This window comes from Thamnophis elegans, chromosome 4, assembly GCF_009769535.1.
Source record: "Thamnophis elegans isolate rThaEle1 chromosome 4, rThaEle1.pri, whole genome shotgun sequence".
In the NCBI taxonomy this organism is placed as follows: domain Eukaryota; kingdom Metazoa; phylum Chordata; class Lepidosauria; order Squamata; family Colubridae; genus Thamnophis; species Thamnophis elegans.
The window spans coordinates 63,471,719-63,494,858 of NC_045544.1; the positions used below are offsets into that span (position 1 = coordinate 63,471,719).

The window sequence follows — 23,140 nt, forward strand, 5'->3', positions numbered from 1 at the left end:
TAGAGTAACAGAAAGTTTAAAAAACTTGTTTGATTAGTTTTTTTTAAAATATTTCATTTTTTGGGCAGCTGCTCTTTCTCTACAGATGAGACACAAGAGGTGTCTCTACTTTATCTTAATAAGGAGGCTGGCTGGTATGGAAGCAGGTAGTGATGTCCATCATGATATTTCTTGCTAAAGATAAAAGGCAATGCAACCTCACTAGATTTTTCTGTTAGATGTAACTGAAATCTGTTAGTATGAGAGAGGGCATTTCCCATGTGGAAAAAATAAGTGCCATATATTGTATGGCATATTTTTTTCTACATGAAAATAGCCTTTCTTAATCCTGAGAGACTTGCAGACCAACTTGTTCTTTATCTCACAGATGACTTAAAGGTAGAATCCCAAAAGCTGAAAATCAGTTAAAGATGCAAAATGGCTGTTCAGGTGAATGGGCACATACTTGGGCTTCCCAAGATTCCAGGTGTCTAAGCTCAACACCACAGGATTGTTTGGACACTTGGTTAAGATCAACGCTTTTCTCACAAACAAATGTCTGTTTTGTCTTTCTTCTTTCCACTGCCCCCAGCTTTTGAATTAGAGACAGTTTTTGCTGATGTCACAGCTAGAAGTTGAAATCCTGGTCAATTTAGCTAAAATATGGATGGTTATAGATTAGAAACTCCACCTCCCCCCCCCCCCCCCAAAAGAAATGAAATCAGGAAGAATGCAACAACAAACTAGTTACATATTGTCAAGAAAACCACATGAATATTTTCATCAAATCATCAGGTTGTATTCAGTTTATTAGAGGCTTTACTTTTAAAATATCTTATTGGCTATATATCTATATTGTCCAAACAAGAAAAGCTTGCTTATTGATTTTCAAGTTTGTAGCAACCAGAGTGTAATCTAAAGTAAATTCTTGACTCAACAGTTTTCACCCAGCAGATGGTGCACTGCTCCAATATTGAAAAATACTAAATTCATGTAACTAAAAATAAAGCACCTCCTAATGCAACATACTGTTTGAAACTTCGTGTTTTTAGATTATTCTGTAAATGTATTTTTATTTATGGAACCATATCCTAAGTTTTATGTATATAATGTTTAGCTCTCAGAGAAAAGATGAGATATAAATCTAATAAGGAATGAAATACATAAATAGCAAATGAACAAATGAAATTTCTTGTTATTGATTTTTAAGGAAGAGTTCACATGGATGTTGGTCTGATATTTATTTCTCTTAAATAGTATGTAACTAATTTCTAAATGTTATTCTGGCAGTAATATTGCACCACTGAAATGAATTTGCTGCTTTTTGTCTCAAAAACTATTAAGTCACTGAACATTTTGCATTAAGATGCAAACAGAATACATTGTAAGGTTATCTCTGACTTCTAGGAATGTTTGGTTTTGAAGAGTTTCTAGAATAATTTATTAACAAGTGAATATTTTCACTACTCTTTTATAAGTTTGATATATTATTCTATTCTAGGCTCCTAAAATTTCTATTAATCTGATCACATTGATTAATTTTTGTTTATTTATTAAGAAACAGGTTTTGGGAAAGTATCAATAGGGAACCAGGACTGTTTTTCTCTTGTAGCCAAAATTCCTCTAGTAGAGAATTAAAACTTAGTTAAAGTAACCTTAGTAGACAAGAAGTACATTTTTATAATTTTAATAGGATTAATGTATAACCATCTTAAGTATTTTAAATGCCTCTTAAATGTTCTGTAATAAAGAGTTGATAAATATCAGACTTTCTGCTAAAGAGATGGTACTTTTAGGTGCTATTATCTAAAATTAAAGAACAAGAAAATTACAAAGGGATGTCATTGGTCTTAATATATTCTGTAATGGCATTTTAGCAATTGAGAACTATCTGGCAATTTGAAATTGTTGAGTTCCTGTCTTGTTATTGATTAACCAAATGCAAATTGTTGTCTGCTCTTTAAAACTAATTTCTGAATTAACCAACTTTAAATCAATTCAATCACTACATCACTTTCATGTTTGAAATAGTGAGATTCCACTGACTTCACTGCTAAAGAAGACTATACTTCTAATTCATAATATGCCTGAAATAATAACTACAATACCCAATCACTTTTCAGTTAACGGGGGATTAACTAAAACTGTCATTAATGGTGAATGACAAGGATGTGGTATTGGATCAAATGTCTAAAAGGCCAGCTATGTTTCTGTTAGCATATTGTTTACAGCATTGGCATTCTATATGAGTATAGCCATTCTGAGCTGAAGGGCAATAGTTATAATTCCAGTGTGTTCTGAGTGATTTCCTACTGTTGCTGTGATGAATTCCAGCGGCAAACTAGATGCCGACACATAGAAGGTTGCTTACCCATAATAGTACCAAGAAGCACAGTTTGGGTGGCAGAAATTTTCTTATTTGGGGTTCAGGGATACTAATGCTCTGAGAGTGAGGGCAAAATTTAGTAGTATTATGTCTAAAATATGTTTTGATGTTAAATGCTGCTTAACTTCCAACCACACTATGGTTACATTTTATGAAATCCAGATGAGTTGGAAGCAGTGTTTGCATGCAGTTTACTTTAGTAATATATCACTTGGAGGAGGAGGGAGGGAGGGGAGGAGCTAGCATTTGATTTCTTCAAATCTCAGAGCCAGCACTTTACTTCCTGTTTAATTTGGATTTTCTATATCTTGTACAATAGAGTGATTGATTTTTTTTCTAGGCAGTATCTTTTTAATAAAGTGTTTAAATGAAAATCAGAGTAGCAAAGCTGTGTATGAGTTGGACTATTATATTGATCGTAGCTAGTGTTGATAGATGTTATGCAGCATCAGTTCCTGGCCAAATTATCCTGCTGGGTGTTTTGGAAAATCTAGCAGACTGAAAGTTGTGGTTAAAGTCTAAGAAACAAGTGAGGAGTTATATTTTCTGGAGTTACAATGTGGTTTTCAGTCGTTGGAAGAACAGAATCCTTGGTAAGTCTCTACAGGAAAAGTTTCCTTATAAACTTATAGTTTTAATATTCCTGCTAATCTTCAATTTAATCCAAAATTGTTTGGCAAATGAATTTGGAGCACTGCTTTTATAATATTACTATCTATTTGAAGCTATGGCATTAAAAAAGCAAATGAATTGAATATAAAGCTTGTTCCTATTGTTTGATATTAAATGAAAAGTACAGTGGCAGGGTTTAATTTCTATAATTTGTAAGTAGAAATTATTGTATTAAGCATTGAAAAACCATGTCTAATTTAAGCACTTTTCATGTTACTTGATAAAATGGAAGTACATTTAAATCCTTGGCATACAAAATTGAATAATTTGACATTAATAAGCAAAAGAATTAACAGACTTTGCAAACGTTCCCATTTCATAAATTTTCATTTAAGTAAAATAAATGTTGGCATCATTTGATTCTGATGTTAGACAACAAAATTATTTTAAAATGTCTTAACAGGTTATTTAATAGATTGACAACAACCAATTTTATCTGATCACATTTGCTATTCTTTGTTTTCAGTTGCTTTTACAAAGAAAGTGATGAAAAAAGAAAAATCAGTTTAAAATGATTGAAATTGTAAAGAAAACCAGGGGGAAAATTCAGTGGGAAACTTGAAAAATATTTTATATTAAATAATCTTAAAAAGGCTTAACCTTATCTATGCTATATGTGTGTGAGTGTGTGTATGTGTGTGCAGATGTCTATCTGTCTCCATGTGTATTTTTAGGTATGGAACAGTATAACTAGGATACAGCATAATGTTAGGCATGCTTATTTGTAGGCATGTGCATGTATACCCACAATAATTGTGTTTAATATAGCGGAAACCCTATTTTTATTCCAATTCATAAAAAAGATACAATTGCACTTTACTTGTAAACCTTCCCTCTTTTTAAAGTGCTTGATCACATTTGATTTTTTTTAATCCTGAGATTTTTCTTACTTTTCCTTTCAACTTGTCTTACTTACATTTTTCAGTTAATATTACATTCTGTTTATTAGCCTCTCCCAAATAATATATAGAAGCTGGAAATTAGTATTTAATCACTTGTTTTTAACTCAGATAAGTGACCATTGTACACACACTTGGGGAAAGCAGATAAATTCATTAGATAGAAATAAGGCTTTCCTCAAAATTTGTAACAGCCACTCACCAGAGAGAGGAGGCAGGCCATTTTCACTGGAATTGCTTCCTCTGTACTCCCTTGCATCATCTGAAAACTACTACTACTGTACAGATTATTAGGAGGAAATGGGAAACTAATCAAATGACATCTAATAGAAGAATCTTTAACATTTATAAGGAGCTATTATGAATCTTCATACTTTATTATGTTTTGGGGTACACAAGGCCTTATAAAAGTAGTGGAGTTATATCTTTTTCTAGTTTAGTTCTGGAGGGGGTAATTTTTAAAAATCCTTTGAACTGATTTTTCTGTCACTTGAATTGCTGAGTGTTCATGATTTTTTTTTCATTGCAATATTAAAACATTCCTCTGGCTATTAACCTACAAGCTAGTTGGAATTCATCTCAAATGTTACACATCAGATTTATACTTATGAAATCTTGTTCTACTCTGACCATTCCCTGCAACTGAGTTAATCAAAGTTTACCTTGCAATATTTCCAGTGAAAGGGATATGGCTGTTGCATGCTAAGCTTGTGCAGTATTGTACTTCGGATTGGATGACAAAAATCACAAGAACAAAGCAAGAGCAGAGGTGCTCGTGTACTTGCCTTATCAGCAACTCTTTAAAGTACTGTGAGCTTTACCAGGATTGTTGTGATACACCACTCTTCAGATACAAAACGCTACCTATTTCTAATGAAGTATTACAGAAATATTCTTCACTGATCTTCAGTGCTAGAGGAAACTCTTTTCCCCTTAAATGTTTATTAAATACAGAGTGTTGTGTAATTCTGCAGAATCATCTTTTTATTGTACTCACGTGAAATGTCGAAATGTTTAAGGAAAGCAGAATCATATTCTTATTGAACAGTATTTTAAATGAAATGTGAATCTACAAATCATTATGGGAGTTGATATATTCCAGTGGTAACAGCTATTAGGAAACCTTTAATGATGTATTAATTTAGTGGCTGTGAGCAATTTCTCTGTGAAAATGGTCAACCCATTCATCATCATAGTTGGTTCAGGTGATTTACCTGCTCACTTTCTTCTCTACCATTGCACATGTGTCTTTCCCCAAGCTATATAATCAGTGGAAAAAGACAATCATCACAGACAACATATACAATTTTTAGACTAAATACATTCAGAGTTTTTTATTTAGGAACATTGTAGAAAGCATGTACATAAGTTGTCAAAAAGTTCCTCAGACTGTCCAGGAATTAAGTGTTTGCATTGGCTTCTACTGGAGCAAGAAGCAACTATTGCAAATGCTACTACTTGCACCCCAGCTTCTGTAAAGGAAATTTCTCATAATTGATATCCATAACCAAAACAATAAAAATGATAGCACAGTTAGTTTCCAACAGTCTGAATTAAGAGCAGGTAGTCCTGTTGGCTACATGATCATGGTAATGTCTTGGACAACTTTGGCTCCCTCAGCTAAGAAATTGAGGTGAACACTGCCTCCTAGAGTTGGACATGACTGGACAGGGAAACCTTTACCTTTTCTTTTAGGAATAATTTACCTTAAACTTTATAGACTGACTTCCAGATATGCAATTTCTTTCATTCCAGTCTGAAATACAAAAACAGCAATAGTGGCTATCCTTGTTAGAATTCTTAAAAGTCTGTAAAATGTTTTATACATATGGTAGTTGGGATGGCTTTATTACTGACAATGAGGTGATATATAAGATATGGTAAATTTTATAGAAGTGTGTAAAATATTGCTAGAAGGAATAAACTCCAGAGGTTGCTAGCTTGAATTCCCACAATCTCTCATTGTTAAGCAATGCTACTTATTTTATTTTGTTGCTAAAACTATGCTGTCTTCTGTAGTGTGTTACAGTAAGTGCATTATATTCTATAATACATTTATAGTTAAATATATTTCCTAAGATTGCTACAACTCTTTAAAAACTTATATTGTGAGACATTATATGGATATTTGTAAATAAGAGAATCTAAATCAGTTAGACCACTCTCTTATAAAATGTCCTTATGATTATAGCCTTAGCATTTTTTTTTTTAATTGCCTTATATTTTTTTTAGGGTGCTGGTCAAGATAAACTTGGCATTTATGTCAAATCTGTGGTAAAAGGTGGTGCTGCAGATGTGGTTAGTATTATTTATAATTATTGTAAAAAATGTTTATTTTGTGTTTTAATTTCAAATATTTTTAAACTGCATGAAATCTATTTTCATGTTTTGTGAAATAATAAAACTATTACTTTGTCAAATATGTAACCAGGATGGTCGATTGGCTGCAGGGGATCAGTTACTTAGTGTGGATGGGCGCAGTTTGGTTGGACTTTCTCAAGAAAGGTATATCTTACTCTCTGGAAATTGTAAACATAGCAGATATTTACATAGCATTATGTAAAACAGGTGTGACTTTTTTGTTTTCTGTATTTTTTCTTCTTACCTATTTTATGTTTCTCCATCATAGCTCAATTTATTATTGCACATACCATAAAGGCTGAAATGCATCATTTTCACCCAGAACTATATATATATATATATATATATATATATATATATATATATATATATATATATATATATATATATATATATATATATATATATATATATATATATATATATACCCATCTTGCTATGACCAACTCACTACTTGACAATTCGCCACAGCAAATTCCATATGGGATAACTCAATGCCATAAATATTATCCACCACTGTTCCTTTGACATTATTTCCATGGAAATAAAATAAACAAATAAAAGTTTGTTAACTCTTGATTTTTCAAATTATACTTCTTCATTTTTTAATAATGGAGAATGGTCCAAAGCTACATATTTGTGTCTGGCAGAAGTATGTGGGCAGCAGCTTATTGCCTCCAGTGTTTTTTAATCACCTTAATCATTACATTAAGATTCCAATAGAATTTGCTGATACATTTCAAAATTTATATCCCATCAATGATGGTAAGCCATCCCTGCCCAGGGTAGCAAAGCAGGCTTAAACTGCTTTGATACTGCCACTATGTTTTACACATGGAATAAAAATTCTTATGCTGGAATACAATGTCTATTTTTTTGCCAAACATAATGCTTTTTATTTAAGACAAAAAGTTCTGTTTTGATCTCATCCATCCATAGCTTTTCTTGTCTTTCATAAACTGTAGGCAAGTAGTAGTGTTCTTTTTTTTAGAACAGTGACACCCTTGGAACACTGCCATTCACACTATTGTTGTCCAGTGTTCTCCTGATGGTGACTCTTAGGACTTGAGTGGGAACGCAAGGTCAGAGATTATATTTATGAAGAAATAATTAAACAGCAAAAGGGTACACAAAAGTTTTAAGCACTATTTTAGCTTTCAGTATTTCTGGAAGTTATAAAATGTGTGAAGAATATCCATAACTACTTCTCATATCTTTCTGTTGAGTAAAAGATAATATAATTGAGTAGTATACTTGAGCATTGTATTGCAGATTATAGTACCACTATTAGAATTTTAAGGAGAATTAAACAACTTGTAACTTATTGGATCATTGTTTCATTTTCTTACCTAACAAAGAGAACAGAATGACCACATGTGGGCAAAAATACAGAATGGGATCAACTTCTGACTTCCTGTCGACGTCCCCATTGATATTCCTTGTGGGAAGCTGGCAATAAGCATCAGAAATTTCCCTTGCCTTCCGAAGAGCATTTAGCCCAGTTCAAGGTTACAAAACAGATACAACAGATATTTTAGTTATATATAAATACATTCTTTTTGCCGGGTTGTGAAAAAGATATGGCATAATCCACTTGTTTTTTATTATGATATTCCTTATAGAACCCAAAGGGCCTCATTATAACTCGAACATAGTGCCAAAAAAATCAATTCTTGTCCCTAATATGCAAATATCATTGTTTATAAATGAGTCTTATGCACATAATTATGGGAAATAAACAAAAAAGTAACATTTGATTTCAGATGGTTTGTACCCAAATCAAATATTACAATATTTTATTTAGATATGGAATGGAACAGGGCTTTTCTGTTTCAATTGTAGACCAAACTGCCATTGTTTCAGGCAGAATTTTTGGGGCCGAAGGGAAGTGAACAAAAAATGTCAAAAGCATCAGTAACTATAGCTGAAGGCAGACAGGAAAGAGAGGGAGACAGGAAAGAGAGGGAAGATCAAGCGATGCACAGGCTAGTGTAATAATCTAAGCAACAGAAGTGAGAGAAAGTATGCTTTGTACTTACTTGCCAAAATTATTCCAGGGTCCTTGGAAGTTTTACTTCAGCCAAAACCCAAAGCGACAAGAACATTCTGATTTTTTTTTCCTGCTAAACTTAGCCAGATAGAAATTATTTGCTAAAATTACAAAAATAGTTTCAAGGATTTGATGTGTTTCTTGTATTTCTTTTCTATTTTGTAAATGGTTCTATTGGATTCTCATAAATAGTTTATTTATATTCATTGTGTACATTTTTCTACTGACTAAATGCTTTGAATTTGCTCAATAATAGTTTCTTGCTGGTTCTTGCAAACTCACCATTGTATTTCCAAATTTTACTCAGAGCCGCAGAACTGATGACAAGAACAGGAACAGTAGTCACATTAGAAGTGGCAAAACAAGGAGCAATTTACCATGGTTTAGCAACATTGTTAAATCAACCATCTCCAATGATGCAAAGAGGTAAACAACTAAAATACATTTGTCCACATATAAAATCTACATTAAAAATTAGTATAAAAATAAAGCATATTCAAGTACCTAATATGTGATGTGATATGCTAATTGCTCTCTCCCTCAAGAAGTCTAAAAATGTAAAGAACCAGTTAGGTTCTGCTCTAAACAATAACATGGAATTGGCTTGCCGCTTCCTTTTTCTAAGATGTTTTTTCAACATTCCAGATTAGTGTACTGCTGTAAAATTTTCCAGTGGTCTCCATTTGGTACAAACAAGTTTTAATCCTGGAAAGTTTTTTCAGGATTAACCTACTACTGCCTGTTTTTGAGTATCCATAGCAGGACTTGCAAGTATTACTATGCAAGCATCTTATTGTTTACTCTTAAAATCTTACTGAATTCAATGGGATGCATAGTTTTGATTCAATGGGATATTTAGCATTCCATGTAGGATTGCCCTCTTAACTGAGTAAGATTTATATCCTCAGAATAATATCAACACTCCTTAAAACGAAATTATAATGATTTGATGAAAAAGCAGAAATTTGTGTTGTAAAGCAATTTGAATGTTAAGAGGTCTGTTTTTTCTAATGATATTATTTGGCATGTGTAAAATTTGTCTGAAGACAGATCTGTGTAATATGCTACTGTTGGTGAATTTTAGCTGTTCTTGAAACTCTCAAGCAATGATGTTTTCCAACTATAGAACATGGTTGTAATTTTAGTAGAGAAACTAGGAATATAAACTGGAGCATTATGTAGGTAGTATAGACTGGAAAAAGTCAAGAGCATTCCATTTGAGTTCTATAGAACCAGGAAATGCAAGCAAATTTGTAGCTAATTTTTTTTGTCTGACTGACTCTACTTACATGAATTTTGCTTTTTGAAACTGCACATATGAAGAAGGTTAAGGGAGAATTTAAAAATGGGTCTCTTCATTGCAGACCAGAAGAATTATTATGTCTTTGTCTCTCCCCCCCCCCCTTTCTCTCTCTTTCTCTCTCTCTCACACACACACATTCATTGTTCAGTTTCAGATCGTCGTGGCTCAGGTAAACCCCGACCAAAGAGTGAAGGTTTTGAGCTATATAACAATTCTGCTCAGAATGGATCACCTGAAAGCCCTCAGCTGCCTTGGACTGAATATAATGAACCAAAGAAATTACCAGGGGATGATAGACTACTGAAGAATCGAGCCGATCACCGATCTAGTCCCAATGTAGCAAGTAAGCAAGTACCAGCTTACAACTGCTTCTGTGAATTAATACCTGAAATAAATCTAAACATTGGAATTTATATAACTAATTATCATATAAATTAAATTAGTAAAAATTGAATTTATTTTCTTATTAATTATTTAAATAATCTATATTTATATATGCAACACTCAAACACTGACCCTGGATAGTGCATCAGTATTCCCAATATCCTAGACTTGGGAACAAATTTAGATGAGTAATTACATTCATACCACCCTCCCACACACAAACACACAGGAGCTCAAAGCCCAAGGGGGGAAAAATCCAAATTTTACTGCCCTTCTGACTGACAGGGGGGGTACATCTTATGCGGGAGACTGTTCCAAAGGGTTGGCACAACAGTGGAAAACATCGCTAAAGAAGAGCTAATAAATCCCGTGTGCCTTGTTTTCCTTATTTGAATGTTGATTTTGCATTTGTTAACATTTAAATCTCCTTGCTCTCAATAGATCAGCCTCCAAGTCCAGGTACCAAAAAGGCTTATACTGGAGGAACTACAAATAAGATAACTTCAGTGTCTACTGGAAATCTTTGCACAGAGGTTAGACGTAGTAAAAAAAAACAACCTGTCAATATTTATAAAAATGCTTGATATTATTTTTGACATCTATAACTGATCTTTCCATATTTACACAGGAACAGGTACTACCAGCTAGACCTGAAGCATATCCAATTCCAACACAAACTTATACCAGAGAGTATTTCACATTCCCAGCCTCCAGGTCTCAGGATCGAATGGGTCCCATTCAGAATCAATGGGCAAATTATGAAGAAAAGCCCCAAATTCCCACTGAAAGTAATCACTATATCAATAATGCAAATCAGGTTAGAAATAATTTGCTTCATAATATTAGTAGTTTGGAGATTGTAAATAGAATAAGAATTACAACTAGGACTGGTCAAGTATTTTGTTATAAAAATCCCTTCATATTTTATTATATTTTGCTATACCTAAAATATTTGGCCAGCTTCTAGACTACAATCCTGCATTCATTTATATTGTATTTGAAATCTGCAGTTTGCTTGTATTGTGTTTGAAAAGCTGTCAATTTATATTTGGAGTTGATGGTTGAAATGCAGAAGTCTGATTTTTTTTTAAAAAAAAATCACATTTAGAGCTTTTGAGAAAAAACTTCTGTATAGGAATAAGAGTATGTTAATTTTTACAAAATATAGAATGCCTGGTTTATTTTTATTTTATTTTAAATGTGCAAGACATTACTAATCTGTCAATGAATTTTAATATGTGCATTGTATTTAGTGCTTTTGGACTAATAGAGCATAATAAATGCATTCATTGAAAACAAAGCATTTTTCGGTCGTAATTGAGGTCTTTGAAAGAGAAGTAGAGAAATGTTGCTTTTGTTCATAGCTGCCAGCTCTTCTTTCGGGTCTATTTTGTATTTAAAATAATTGTAGAAGTACACAGCAAAGTTTGCAAAGCTTATAAACAGATTAGAAATTTTAAGGTATGTGGTATATTATTATTATTATTATTATTATTATTATTATTACATTTCTATACAGCAGTTTTATTTTGTATTTAGCAGAATCTTTGACGTTAGCAGCATAGTATTTTTGACATTGGAGCATTTAATAAGGAATTTGTGCTTCATTTAAATAATTTTCAGCATTGCAGAAGGTAAAAAAATGAAGAGGAAATTAACAACAAGTGTGTGTGTGTATGAACAAATAGTTCCTTTTTCTTTGCAATATTGGTGAATGTCTATAATTTTAATAAAAGTTGCCAAAGCAATGGGAGGAATGACAGGTTAGTTATATGTAAGCTCTTAGACCTAAATATTTCTGGGAGCACAAGATGTAAAAATGATAATAGCTTGGCATTATTCTGAGGAAAAGTATACAGCATAGATTCTGCTGATGTTGAACATATGCCAAGATAGTTTCAGAATCTTGTCTCAGGCTGTTTTAGAGTTTGTTTAACTTGATTGGAAAGAAAAGCTGAATGTAAGACTTCAAACTTGTAAAGTATTACCACTTGTTAAAATGCTGATTTTAAGAACAAATGAATAAACATTTCATAATCATTGTTCAAAAGTAATAAGCTGCCATTTGGTTCTTGCTGTATGGCCTATTAATATGTGGAAACTAATGTTATATTCTTTATTTTTTTAAAGCGTGTAACCCGTTCTGAAGAGGAACTACGGGATGATAACATTTATCAGGCAGAAAGGAATCAATTAGAAGTTGCCATGCAAAAAGATATGGGATATATTGAAAGAAAATCAGATAGCGATCCATGGATGAATTCTTCTGTGGATTCTAGCACATCAAGCCAGGAGCATCTAAACAGTTCCTCTAAATGTATCTCCTCTGGATCTTCTTTAACCAAAAGTGGACCTGGCCGTTGGAAAACACCTATAATTACTCAACCAATGTTGCTGGCAGTTTCTCAGTCCACAAGGACAGACCTACCTCCCCCTCCCCCTCCCCCACCAATGCACTATGTAGCTGACTTTGACGGACTGCAAATGGATTTACCTCTCCCACCACCACCTCCACCTGCAAATCAGTTGGGGTCACAGTCATCTCAGGTTGCTGCTGCTGCAGAGCGCAAAAAGAGAGAAGAACATCAGAGATGGTATGAAAAAGAAAAAGCACGCTTGGAGGAAGAACGAGATAGAAAACGTCGAGAGCAGGAAAGAAAACTGGGGCAAATGCGTGCTCAGCCACTAATGCCAGCTCAATCATTGCTTCCTCCTCTTCAGCAGGTGAAACCGGAGAAGCCTTCAACACTGCAGAGGTCTCATGAGACGGTGATTAGAGAATTGCAGCCCCAACAACAACCCCGAACCATTGAACGAAGAGATCTCCAATATATCACCATAAGCAAAGAAGAGCTGTCCTCTAGTGATAGTCTGTCTCCTGATCCCTGGAAAAGAGATGCTAAGGAGAAGCTGGAGAAGCAGCAGCAGATGCATATTGTGGATATGCTAAGCAAAGAGATTCAAGAACTTCAAAATAAGCCAGATCGAACAGGCGAAGAAAATGACCGCCTGCGCAAGCTCATGCTGGAGTGGCAATTCCAGAAACGACTTCAAGAGTCAAAGCAAAAAGATGAGGATGAAGATGAGGAAGAAGATGATGACATTGATACTATGCTGATTATGCAACGACTAGAAGCTGAGAGAAGAGTGAGGGTAAAATGAGATAATCCATTTAAAAATCATTTCATTGGCTAAAATTCCTGCATATTGCTAGCAAAAATATAAATTAGTTATCACTATAGGATAAAGGAGGACTGGACTCTCATAATGTCCCTGTCTTTCATTGCATATAATGAAGTTGACTACTCTGATTTGTCAAATAAGTGGTGTTGCAAGCTATTACTTAGAAATTGCTAGGGGGAGGTAACCACCTTTCAAGTTCCCTTTTTTTCAAAAACAAAATCCCTATTCTTATTTTTTTATAATTTTAATTTGTGTGATGCATATGTAATATTCCAGAACATTAGTGTAGCTTTTTTAAAATCTTTGACCACTAAAAGCTGTTTTAAATTTATGTTTCATCTGTTAGTCCATAGCATAACAGGGTTTGGAATTTTCATTCCAAGAGTAATAATGTTGTCTGTATCAGGAAAAATAGCTTTTAAATCTGCTTTTAAGAATACAGCTTCAAAAACAATCCAATACTTTTTTTTAAAAAAAATTGTAGAATCTGTATTAGGGGCTTTATAAATAACATTGATAAATGATCAAATTATAACAGCAACTTGATTTCAGCGACTTGGGTGTTATTTTTTACAGCAATGTTACTTTCTACATTATGCTTCTTTTCCTGTTTTTAAAAGCTTTACTTTCCATTGCTGCTTTTAACACATTTTCTTGCTAAATGCAGTTTTGTTTTTATTTATTTATTTTCTTTTCTATACTGAAAATTAGATAGATAAAATGAATGTAACAACTATCCATAAATTGTTGCTAGTTCTAATGTTGCCATTCAGCTTTTTAACCTAACTTTATGGATAAAAATCTACATACTGTATAATTTTAAAACATGTTATCTTCATTATTGAGCAGCTTGACATTACTATTATCAAATTTGCACCATATGCTTTGTTAAACTCTTTTTCTAAATAGTTGCAAAATATAGTTTGTATTTGTTTTGCAGAGATTTAGAACTCCCATTAGAGCTGCTCCTTATTATTGATAATTTAAAATAATACAACCAGTTGGCCATTTTCCCACAATACTCTGTTCTCTTGATATCGTGTAAATCTTTAAGCAAAAATAGATGAATTAACAGAGTGTACAGAAAATATATTTTAAAAAAATCTCCTTTTCTGATTTAAAGAGATTTGCTAACATAATATTAGACTGTCACACTGACTTTTATTTTTATTCAGCTCTAGTAACGAATCAAAGAAATTATTTTGGCATAGTGCAACCTAAATTTATCCTTATTTTCACTGTGCATCTTTCTTTTTCCTTCTCTTACTACCTGCAGCAGACTGCTTTGCCAGCAATCTCTGTTCTAGATTTGGTATGTTCTTATTTCTTCTCTTCGATGCCTTTCCTTAATACTTTTTTTCTTTTTCTTTTTAATTAATGATAATCCAATGTGCATTGGATATTTGTTTATCTTTAGAGTGCTTCAGGGCAAAGACTAATACATTAAATTAGTGGTAAGCAAGAGACACTTATCTAATGCTTGAGAAATGCTCCTAATTTTTTTTCTTCTACTTTTGTTTTAAAGTTGTATTCTGTTTGCATATTTTACTTGTGAACTACTACAGTTAAATGAACCCTATATTAACAATTTAACATATCAGTATTTTGAAAACATTTTGTACAGGTGAGTTTCCATTGTTCATTTCCCCATGCTTTTTTTTTAAAAAAAAGGATTTCTCTAAATCATATATTTTAATGTATTTTAGCATTCCAATATATTATTTTTCTTCTTCTTTAAGCTTTTGATAATTTGGCATTTACAGTTAGTTTTAATGATTTAGTTTTTGGAACAGAACTTTAGGGTTAAACCTTTGAACTTAGATGATTTAAAATATTTTTATAAAAATTATTTCACACTCATTGCTGTTACCTATATTGATGGAAGAGTAAAACTGTATGTTACACTAAAAGCATATATATACATATACATATACATACATACATACATACATACATACATACATACATACATACATACATACATACATATATAGTTTTATAATTTCATGTTTTAGCTATTTTATTAACTGAAATCAAAATAAGATGTATTGTACTTATAAGTTTTATTAATCTATTATTATTATGACAGATGTTGAAACAGATCTGAGTAAATAGTGCAATATTCAATTCCCCTTTCTTAAAACTAATCATTTTGAGAATTAAATTGCAAACTATACATATTACAGTTCAACAACGTAAAGAGTTTTCAGTGTCTAATTCATATTTACTGAACTCAATATATTTAAAAGTGCAGTTGAATCATGACACAAGAAACCTATCAAATGGAATTATAATTAAAGATTTTACCTCCTTCCTTTTTATAAAAAATACTAATTTAGATTTTCCCCCTTTAAAATAACACCACTTGGTGCAATGTTTGGAATTACAGTATAATTTTAGCTGTTTTAAAAAATGTGGGACAGAGTCCAGTAGTTCTCCTTTATTCTTTTGTAACACTTCTTCTCACAGGTGTTTAAAGGAGATGATAGTCATTTTTTGAGGAGCACTTTTCTGGAACTGTTTAAGATGTTTGATAATTTAAGATTATTTGAACCAGCTAGAGATCCTTATTTAATGTGATTAAATATTTGCACTTTGAAGCATGGATTTTCATTACTTTTCCTATTTTACAGAGATTCCAAATGCTCCTTTGCAGTAAAAAAACATTGCTATATGAAAAAAAGAAATCATGGGCAGCTTAAATAGCTGATATGTTGGGTTTACTTTCAAGATCAGAGAAATGTTATCTAGTGGGAAAAGAATAGAAGCTTATCATTGGCCATAGTTTGTGCATCTTCCCAGAAGAACAATGGTAAAACATAGAGTTTGAACTATAAAAACAATGTCTCAGAACAGAAATTACTACAAAATCTATAGCATGGGTGTCCAACTTTTTAGCTTGCCTGGGCTGCATTGAGTGAAGAGGAATGGTCTTGGCTGCATATAAAATATACAATATAGTTAATGCATATAAATCACATAAGGTTAAAATTTACAATCTTGAGGGGGGGCACATTACTAGCTATTCAGGTCTGCATGCAGCCCATGGACCACGGGTTGGACACTCCTGATGAATAGCATTTCTTCAGGGGAAAATACATTTCTTTTTTGAATTTTCTTTATAAGTTTTTTCCCCAAAATGCAAAAAAAAAAATTCCCAGGAGAAAATAATTTATTAATTAACTTTTTTTAAAAAGTCTCTTTTGAACAGTAATGGGTATTTTTCTTCATGAAATATTATTTCTGTCTTCGAAAGGATCTGAGGTAAAACACAAGATAAATCTTCATTAGTTACAGGATGAGGAGCGTAGACGGCAGCAGCAATTGGAGGAAATGCGCAAACGGGAAGCAGAAGATAGGGCCAGGCAAGAAGAAGAGCGTTGTCGCCAAGAGGAGGAGCGGACAAAGCGAGAGGCTGAGCAAAAGGTTTCACTCAGTCTTCTATAACTTTGTATACTTCACTTAAATTGATTTGACCCGCTGGTATTACTAAATCTTCAACAAAGCTAGGGATAGAATTGTCTACAGTGGGTTTTGTGGCTCTTAACAAGTACTGTATTGAATTCTGTACACTCTTTAAAATAAAAAGCCAAACTCACCCTATTTGTAGATTTGCAATTTAAGGAAAAGAAAAATATATTTCATTATTCTTCAAGAGGTTTTGAGAAGCAGGCAGTATATAAACTAGTAAATGAAATCCAAATAAATGAAAGTTTATATGAAGCTGGGAGAGTACAAGAAAAATATAAAGACCTCAGATATCAAAGCATAATGAAAGAAATTCAAAATGAAATCTCCTCCAGGAATTAAGTTTAAAGGGATAAAATTATTTTTAAAGCAATTAGAATAAGTTTTGAAATCCTTTTTTAAAAAAGATAGAAAGAAAAGCTGTCAGATTTAGAACCATTAAGAACTTAATTAAGAAGAAACCATATCCAATTAAGCAATGGCACTAAGTGGGTTTAAATAATAATTTAAAATCCTCTCTGTTCATTAAACAGAGGAGAATGGATAGTAGTCTGATCATGAGATGTTTTGGTTGTTAGGAAAAAATTTAAACATGAAGGAATCCCAAGAAAAATATTAGCATATAATATTGATTGTAGTTTATCTTCCTATCAATACCATTGTTAATTTTCCATGTCCCTCCTATTTCAAAAATATATGATTTTGTCTGATATCATTCTAATGATTGAAATCTCATCCATTTGTTCCAAACGATAAATTTTTGGAAAAAAAAAAAAGGTTAATATTAATGAAAGAAACTATGGTTAGACAATATACCGAACTTCACTATCCTTCAGACTCCCTAACAGTATTCTTTTAATTTAAAGAAAAGTGAGGAAATGACATGGTTTGAAAATAAAAAATGGAATTGCTTGTGTTTTGTATGGAAATAGACTACTGGCTACCAAGAAAAGCAAAGGTAAGCAGGGCTGAAAAATGTTTTTTCTCCCCTTAGAAGTAGTGATGGAGTACAGCTTCATCATTTTGGTAAATTGACATCCTATGTCTAGTAATAGGCACCATAGCTTCAATTTTTTCAGGGTGGTTGCTATCGTAAATATGCTTTATGGCTTAAAAAATGCCTAGCCCTCTTTTAGGGAAAAAATTGGATATAAGTCAAGTCATGGTTTAAGAATCATTCTATAGGAGTGCTCCTTCAGTGGTGTCTGTCTGTGCATAAACTCCTATGTCCCTTTTAAGGAAAGCAAAACAACAACAACAAAAAGACTGTCATTATCTCTGCTCTGCATGTTGGGTAAAGTTACAAGTAAAAGCTGAGCTAAGCCTGACTACATTCTTCCTCATTGCAACCTTTTCTGCATTATATTTATAATGCTAAGAGGGAAATGGATGTACATTCATGTAATTTCAGACATTAAACTGTAATTGAAAGTTTAATGCATCCTGGCATTCAGTACAAGAAAGTTTATGAAGTTGTTGGTATTGAATATCCCTTGTTTTAATAGCAGCATAAAGGTAATCTTCGATTTATAACAGTTCATTTGGTGACTGTTCAAAGTTACAATGGCACTGAAAAAAGTGATTTATAACCATTTTTCAGTTACAACCTTTGCAGCATCACGTGATCAAAATTTTAAATGCTTGACAACTAATTCATATTTATGACTGTTGCTGTGTCCCAAGATCATATGAGCACTTTTTGTGACCTGGCAAGCAAAGTCAGTGGGGAAACCAGATTCTCTTAACAACCGAGTTACTAACTTATCAACAAAGGCAAGAAAAGTTATAAAATGGGGCAAAACTCACTTAACAAATGGCTCACTTAGCAACAGAAATTTTGGGTTCATTTGTCGTAAGTCCTGTATTTCATTTGCAAGTTAGAATTTCACATTTCGTTCTTTCTTTTCACTTTCTTCTTGATATTCCTTTAATAATTTATTGCAAGTTTACTTTTTTCAGTGTAAATATGTACTTTATCACTGAACAAGAATCCAAAGATAATTTTGTGGTTTTGTTGATGCTGTATTTCAACCCTGAACCCTCAATCCAACCTGAGCCAGAAATATTCTCTTCTAAAGATGGCTCTGCTGACATCAAAACAGGAAGGGTTCTGCTTGATTTCTTCCATTCTGTCCCACTCTTGCTCTCAAAGTCTACATCATTGGATCTCCTGCCTCTCAAGAGGCAATTTGAGAGAGTGGATTCCACCCAAAATTCAGAAGTTAACCAGTATTTTAGAGCAGAAAGTTTTCTTCCTAGATAAAAAGAAAAAGTTAACCAAATCTTTTCTAGTGTGAAAATTTCCATTTGTGTGTTTGGTATTTGACATTTGCTGACATCCTTTTATTCCCTTTCGGTCAACAGAGGCGACAGGAAGAAGAATATTATAATCGCTTAGAAGCAGAGAGACGCCGCCAGCATGATGAAGCAGACCGGCGATTGCTGGAGCCCGATGAGCCTGGTCTGTACAGACCTCCGCTTCCACGGGAATATGAATTTCCCTCCCCACCCCTTTCATCTAATGCTCCTCCTCCCCCACCTCAACGAAACACTTCTTACCTCAAAACTCAGGTCCTCTCTCCTGACACGATTTATACTGCCAAGTTTGTTGCATACAATGATGAGGAGGAGGAGGACTCCTGTCTAGCAACAGGTCAGGATAAGTACACCAGTACAAGAAAGTCTTGCGGTGACCTTCCTCCTGTCCCCCCTAAGCCACAGCAGCCCTCCCGCCAGCCACGCCCAGTCTCAGATGGCCTCTGTCTGTCCAACTCATATCAGCCCTCCGCTGTCAATGCCAACAGTACTGCTAACAAAATGAGCCAACCCCCTCCCCCACCACAAAAGCCAAGTTTCATCAATCCCAGCAACACGAAAGGTAGACGGAATATTTTAATTTACAATCTCTCTGAAAACTCTACAAATTTCCCACTGAAGTACTCTTCTGAACAAAATCACTCTCATGATTCTTTCTGACTTGATCACAATCTTGGGCGTGGTGATCCAACTCTCAATCTGATTTGTTGCTATAAATTTTATTTTAAACCTGTGGTCTTTCCATTTCTTTATCAAATTCTATAATTCTTACTTTCATATACTGAAAGCAAATGATTCTCAAAATTTCACTAAAAGTACTGTTGGGTTTGGCTTTTGATCTACACCTCTTTCATTCACCATTTATTTTTATTACTATTCTTCGTTGGTCCATGGTGCTTTCACATTCCTGAGGTACATGTTTCCTACAATAAGGATATTTATTCACTGTGGGAAGCAATGGGCTTTTGCTTATTACTTGCCATGTAAACAGTGTGCAAAAGGCTTTGAAAGTATATAAACCAGCAATTACATTTGAAGTGAAATGCTACCTGTATGTTTTAGAAAAAGCAAACAAAGCAGATAGATATAGTATACTTTTTTGTGAGGTTTCTACTACACATTTCTCAGTACTGAAGTAACTTTCTCTCCATTATTCATGTTGTTTTGCTTTATCGTATTTACATTCCTAAACTTTCTTCTTTTCCCTTCATCATAAAATATATAACTGAATAATATTGGCCACAAGTAGATCCACTAGAACTCTGATGTCGAAGAATTACAAAGCTTTAGGTCATAGCTGGTTTATATTTTGACATAGTTTTGGAAGAAGGTGGAACATTAGTGAGTTTTGGGAAGCTTGCTATTTTGCAGCTGCTTGTTTTGTTTTCCTGTATAGAAGTAGATACTTAAGCAAAAAAAAAAGGTCAGTAATAATCAAAAATTCTCAAAATGGACCCCAGCCGGTAGTTTGATCCTGGCTTAAAGGAAGTTCCACAAATAGCTATAGGATTTCCCCGTTTGATCAGTTCCTCTAAAGATAGTCAAGGAATCATGGAAAAAGGCTGTAATCTAAAATGGTTATAGCAGACTATTGCTCTTTCTATAATAAAACAAAGCAGATAATAATGCTGTTGTTATTATAGTTAAGATGAGAAACTTCAGAATTAACATTCACTTCTTAAATATAATGTTTCCCCAGATTTTGCCAATCTTTATATTTTGGAAATGCTATATTATAAATACGTGTATAAAACAGTGCAATATCATATCACTGTTAAATAAACCAACAGCTGAATGACTGCACCCAGAAGTGCTTATTAGTTGCTCCACTTCAACTTGGAAGTATTTGAATGGCGGACTCTGTCCTGGGCCCCGTCATGATCAACACTTTGAATAGTGGCTTGGATGAGGATGCTGAGGGGACTCTTAAAAAAATTTGATGATGGCACAAAGCAATGAGAAGCATCTAATACTTTAGATATAGGTGAAAACATTTTTAAAAACTGTCTAGAAAGATTGAGCATTTTGCTGAAATGAGTAGATGGAATTTGACAGAGAAATTTTAAAAAACCCTTTCAGTAGGAAAAATGCAAGGCACATTTGTACAAGCTGTCAGTTAGTGGAATGGGCTACTAGAGGTCTTCAACTAGAAAGTAAATGGTTATCTGTCACATCTTGCACTGGGCAAAGCATTGTACTAGATTATCCCCAAAGTCCCTTCCTACTATGATTCTGTGCTTCTTTACCTAATAATCATAATTAAGATATATAAGCAAGCTAAGGGTGGTTATTCAAAAATTCCATATAATTTGATGTTTCATCTGTCCTCAGTATACAGTCTATAACATCCCATTATAACTATTTTTAAAAAATTAAGTTTATAAACAGGTCACATATTCCATTTGAACTTTCAATCTTCCGTGAAGGATGTCTGCCTAAAGTAAAAAGCTCTTTGCACATAATGCAAAATCACTACGCAGCTTCTCTCTTCATTTCATTAACACTCATATTGCTGTCCTTAAACAAATGTATGGCAAACTCTGCTTCTGCGAAATTAAACTTTCCCAGCTCCTTCCATTAGATTGTTGGGATTACTTTAGAAGACTGGCACTCTTCAATTTGGGAATAAAATGTGAGCAACTATAACTAATACTAATGTGGATGAGGTTCTATGTTTAGATAAACTTTTCAACATAAAAAATATAATCTTAAAATTGGACATGAAGCAAAATTTATTTCTAACTAACATATTATTAATATTCTGAGTAGATTCCTAGTGTTTCCCTAGAAGTTTACCTCATTAATTCAGTTTCACACTTCACTAAATTCATAAGCTCACTAAATTCAGTTGAGATGTCTTAGAAGTATCTATGCATTAAATTCTCTTTAACTAATTGTTGGGCACCAGTCTGATATTAAATACAGCTGTATACTGCTGAAATCTATAAAATATTTAAGTTGAATAACTGAATGAAGACTACTAATGGAAGGAGTATATAATATGCTTTTGTGAACAAGGCTTACAAGAAAAACACATGCAGTATTTAAAAACTAAAAATATTACTTGAAAACGCAAACCTTTCGTGGCCAGAAGAGATGGTTTTACTTAACCAGTACAAACAGCAGAAGTGAGAATCTATGAAATGTGGGGGATGAGTTTATATTTCAAATGCAAATGATGTGTTTAATCTTGTGGCCTTTGGGGAAGATTCATTGGTAGTGTAAAGGGTTTGCTGTTTTTGCTATTGTGTTTGTTCATATGAGAGCAAAGTATAAAGGTGCAGTGCTGCAAAATGTATACAAAATAGACATTTTAAAAATAGCATTTCTAAATAGGCATTATAGAGTTAAAGATTCATTGTGGACATTGTGGAGTTAAAAGAATATATTGAAAAGTTGTCATAAAACTATATATTCAAATTCTGCACATTCTTAATATTTTACAATCTATTATTTGGGAAATATAAAGGCAATAGTTCCTGATGTTACTGGATATGTTTTCATCCAGTCTTATAAGCAGGAAGGCTAAAGCTTATTTTGCAATTATTCATGCAAACTGCTTAAATTTCATTTAAATCACTGGAATTTTGGCAATCTGTATACGCAAGATTTGGCAAGTGTAGATATTTATTTCATATGTATTTGATTTAATTTATATTGTCCATGATGAAAAGTTGTCATTTGATAGAAATATTTGCCGTTATATTCAGTTTTCAATAATTTTTTCCCTTTCTTATAAGGGAGCTGGTAGTGTTAGGAGACTTGACCTGAAAGTATAGTGTCAGATCCATTTTAAGCACTGCACCTTTTCAGAGAAAAAATAGTTATTGTTATTTTACTTTCTTTTTACAAAGGCTCAAACTACACTGGATCTACTGGAGCACTTGCAGGTTCACAGGACTCTTATTCAGACCCAAGAGAGAAGAAATTGAAATGGTAAAATGGAAATAACTTTGCTTTTAAATAGTGCTTTATTGGTAGAAGATATTAACATATACTCCTGGTTGATGTTTAGGTGATTAAAGGTTTTTAAGGATCTAAAATATTTTTAAACATAGCAATGTATCCAATAAGAATGTTTAGAAAATATTGAAATATTTTAGAGTAATGATAGTTTATATGTAGAACTCCAGAAGCAG

General features: G+C 33.1%; 1 protein-coding gene across 12 annotated transcripts in view; it reads left to right on the top strand.

Annotated features, from left to right (window-relative positions):
- Positions 1-23,140, top strand: part of AFDN (afadin, adherens junction formation factor) — a 96,436-nt gene that overhangs the window by 70,815 nt on the left and 2,481 nt on the right. For 9 of the 12 annotated variants that reach the window (XM_032214944.1, XM_032214947.1, XM_032214946.1 and 6 more), the window contains 10 exons: positions 6,169-6,234; positions 6,368-6,441; positions 8,655-8,773; positions 9,799-9,993; positions 10,476-10,567; positions 10,663-10,851; positions 12,165-13,187; positions 16,509-16,643; positions 19,050-19,563; positions 22,856-22,937. In XM_032214944.1, coding sequence (XP_032070835.1) covers positions 6,169-6,234; positions 6,368-6,441; positions 8,655-8,773; positions 9,799-9,993; positions 10,476-10,567; positions 10,663-10,851; positions 12,165-13,187; positions 16,509-16,643; positions 19,050-19,563; positions 22,856-22,937 — 2,489 coding nt within the window. The remainder of the gene's footprint in view (positions 1-6,168; positions 6,235-6,367; positions 6,442-8,654; positions 8,774-9,798; positions 9,994-10,475; positions 10,568-10,662; positions 10,852-12,164; positions 13,188-16,508; positions 16,644-19,049; positions 19,564-22,855; positions 22,938-23,140) is intronic. The other 3 variants (XM_032214951.1, XM_032214955.1, XM_032214956.1) reach the window with 1 other exon arrangement.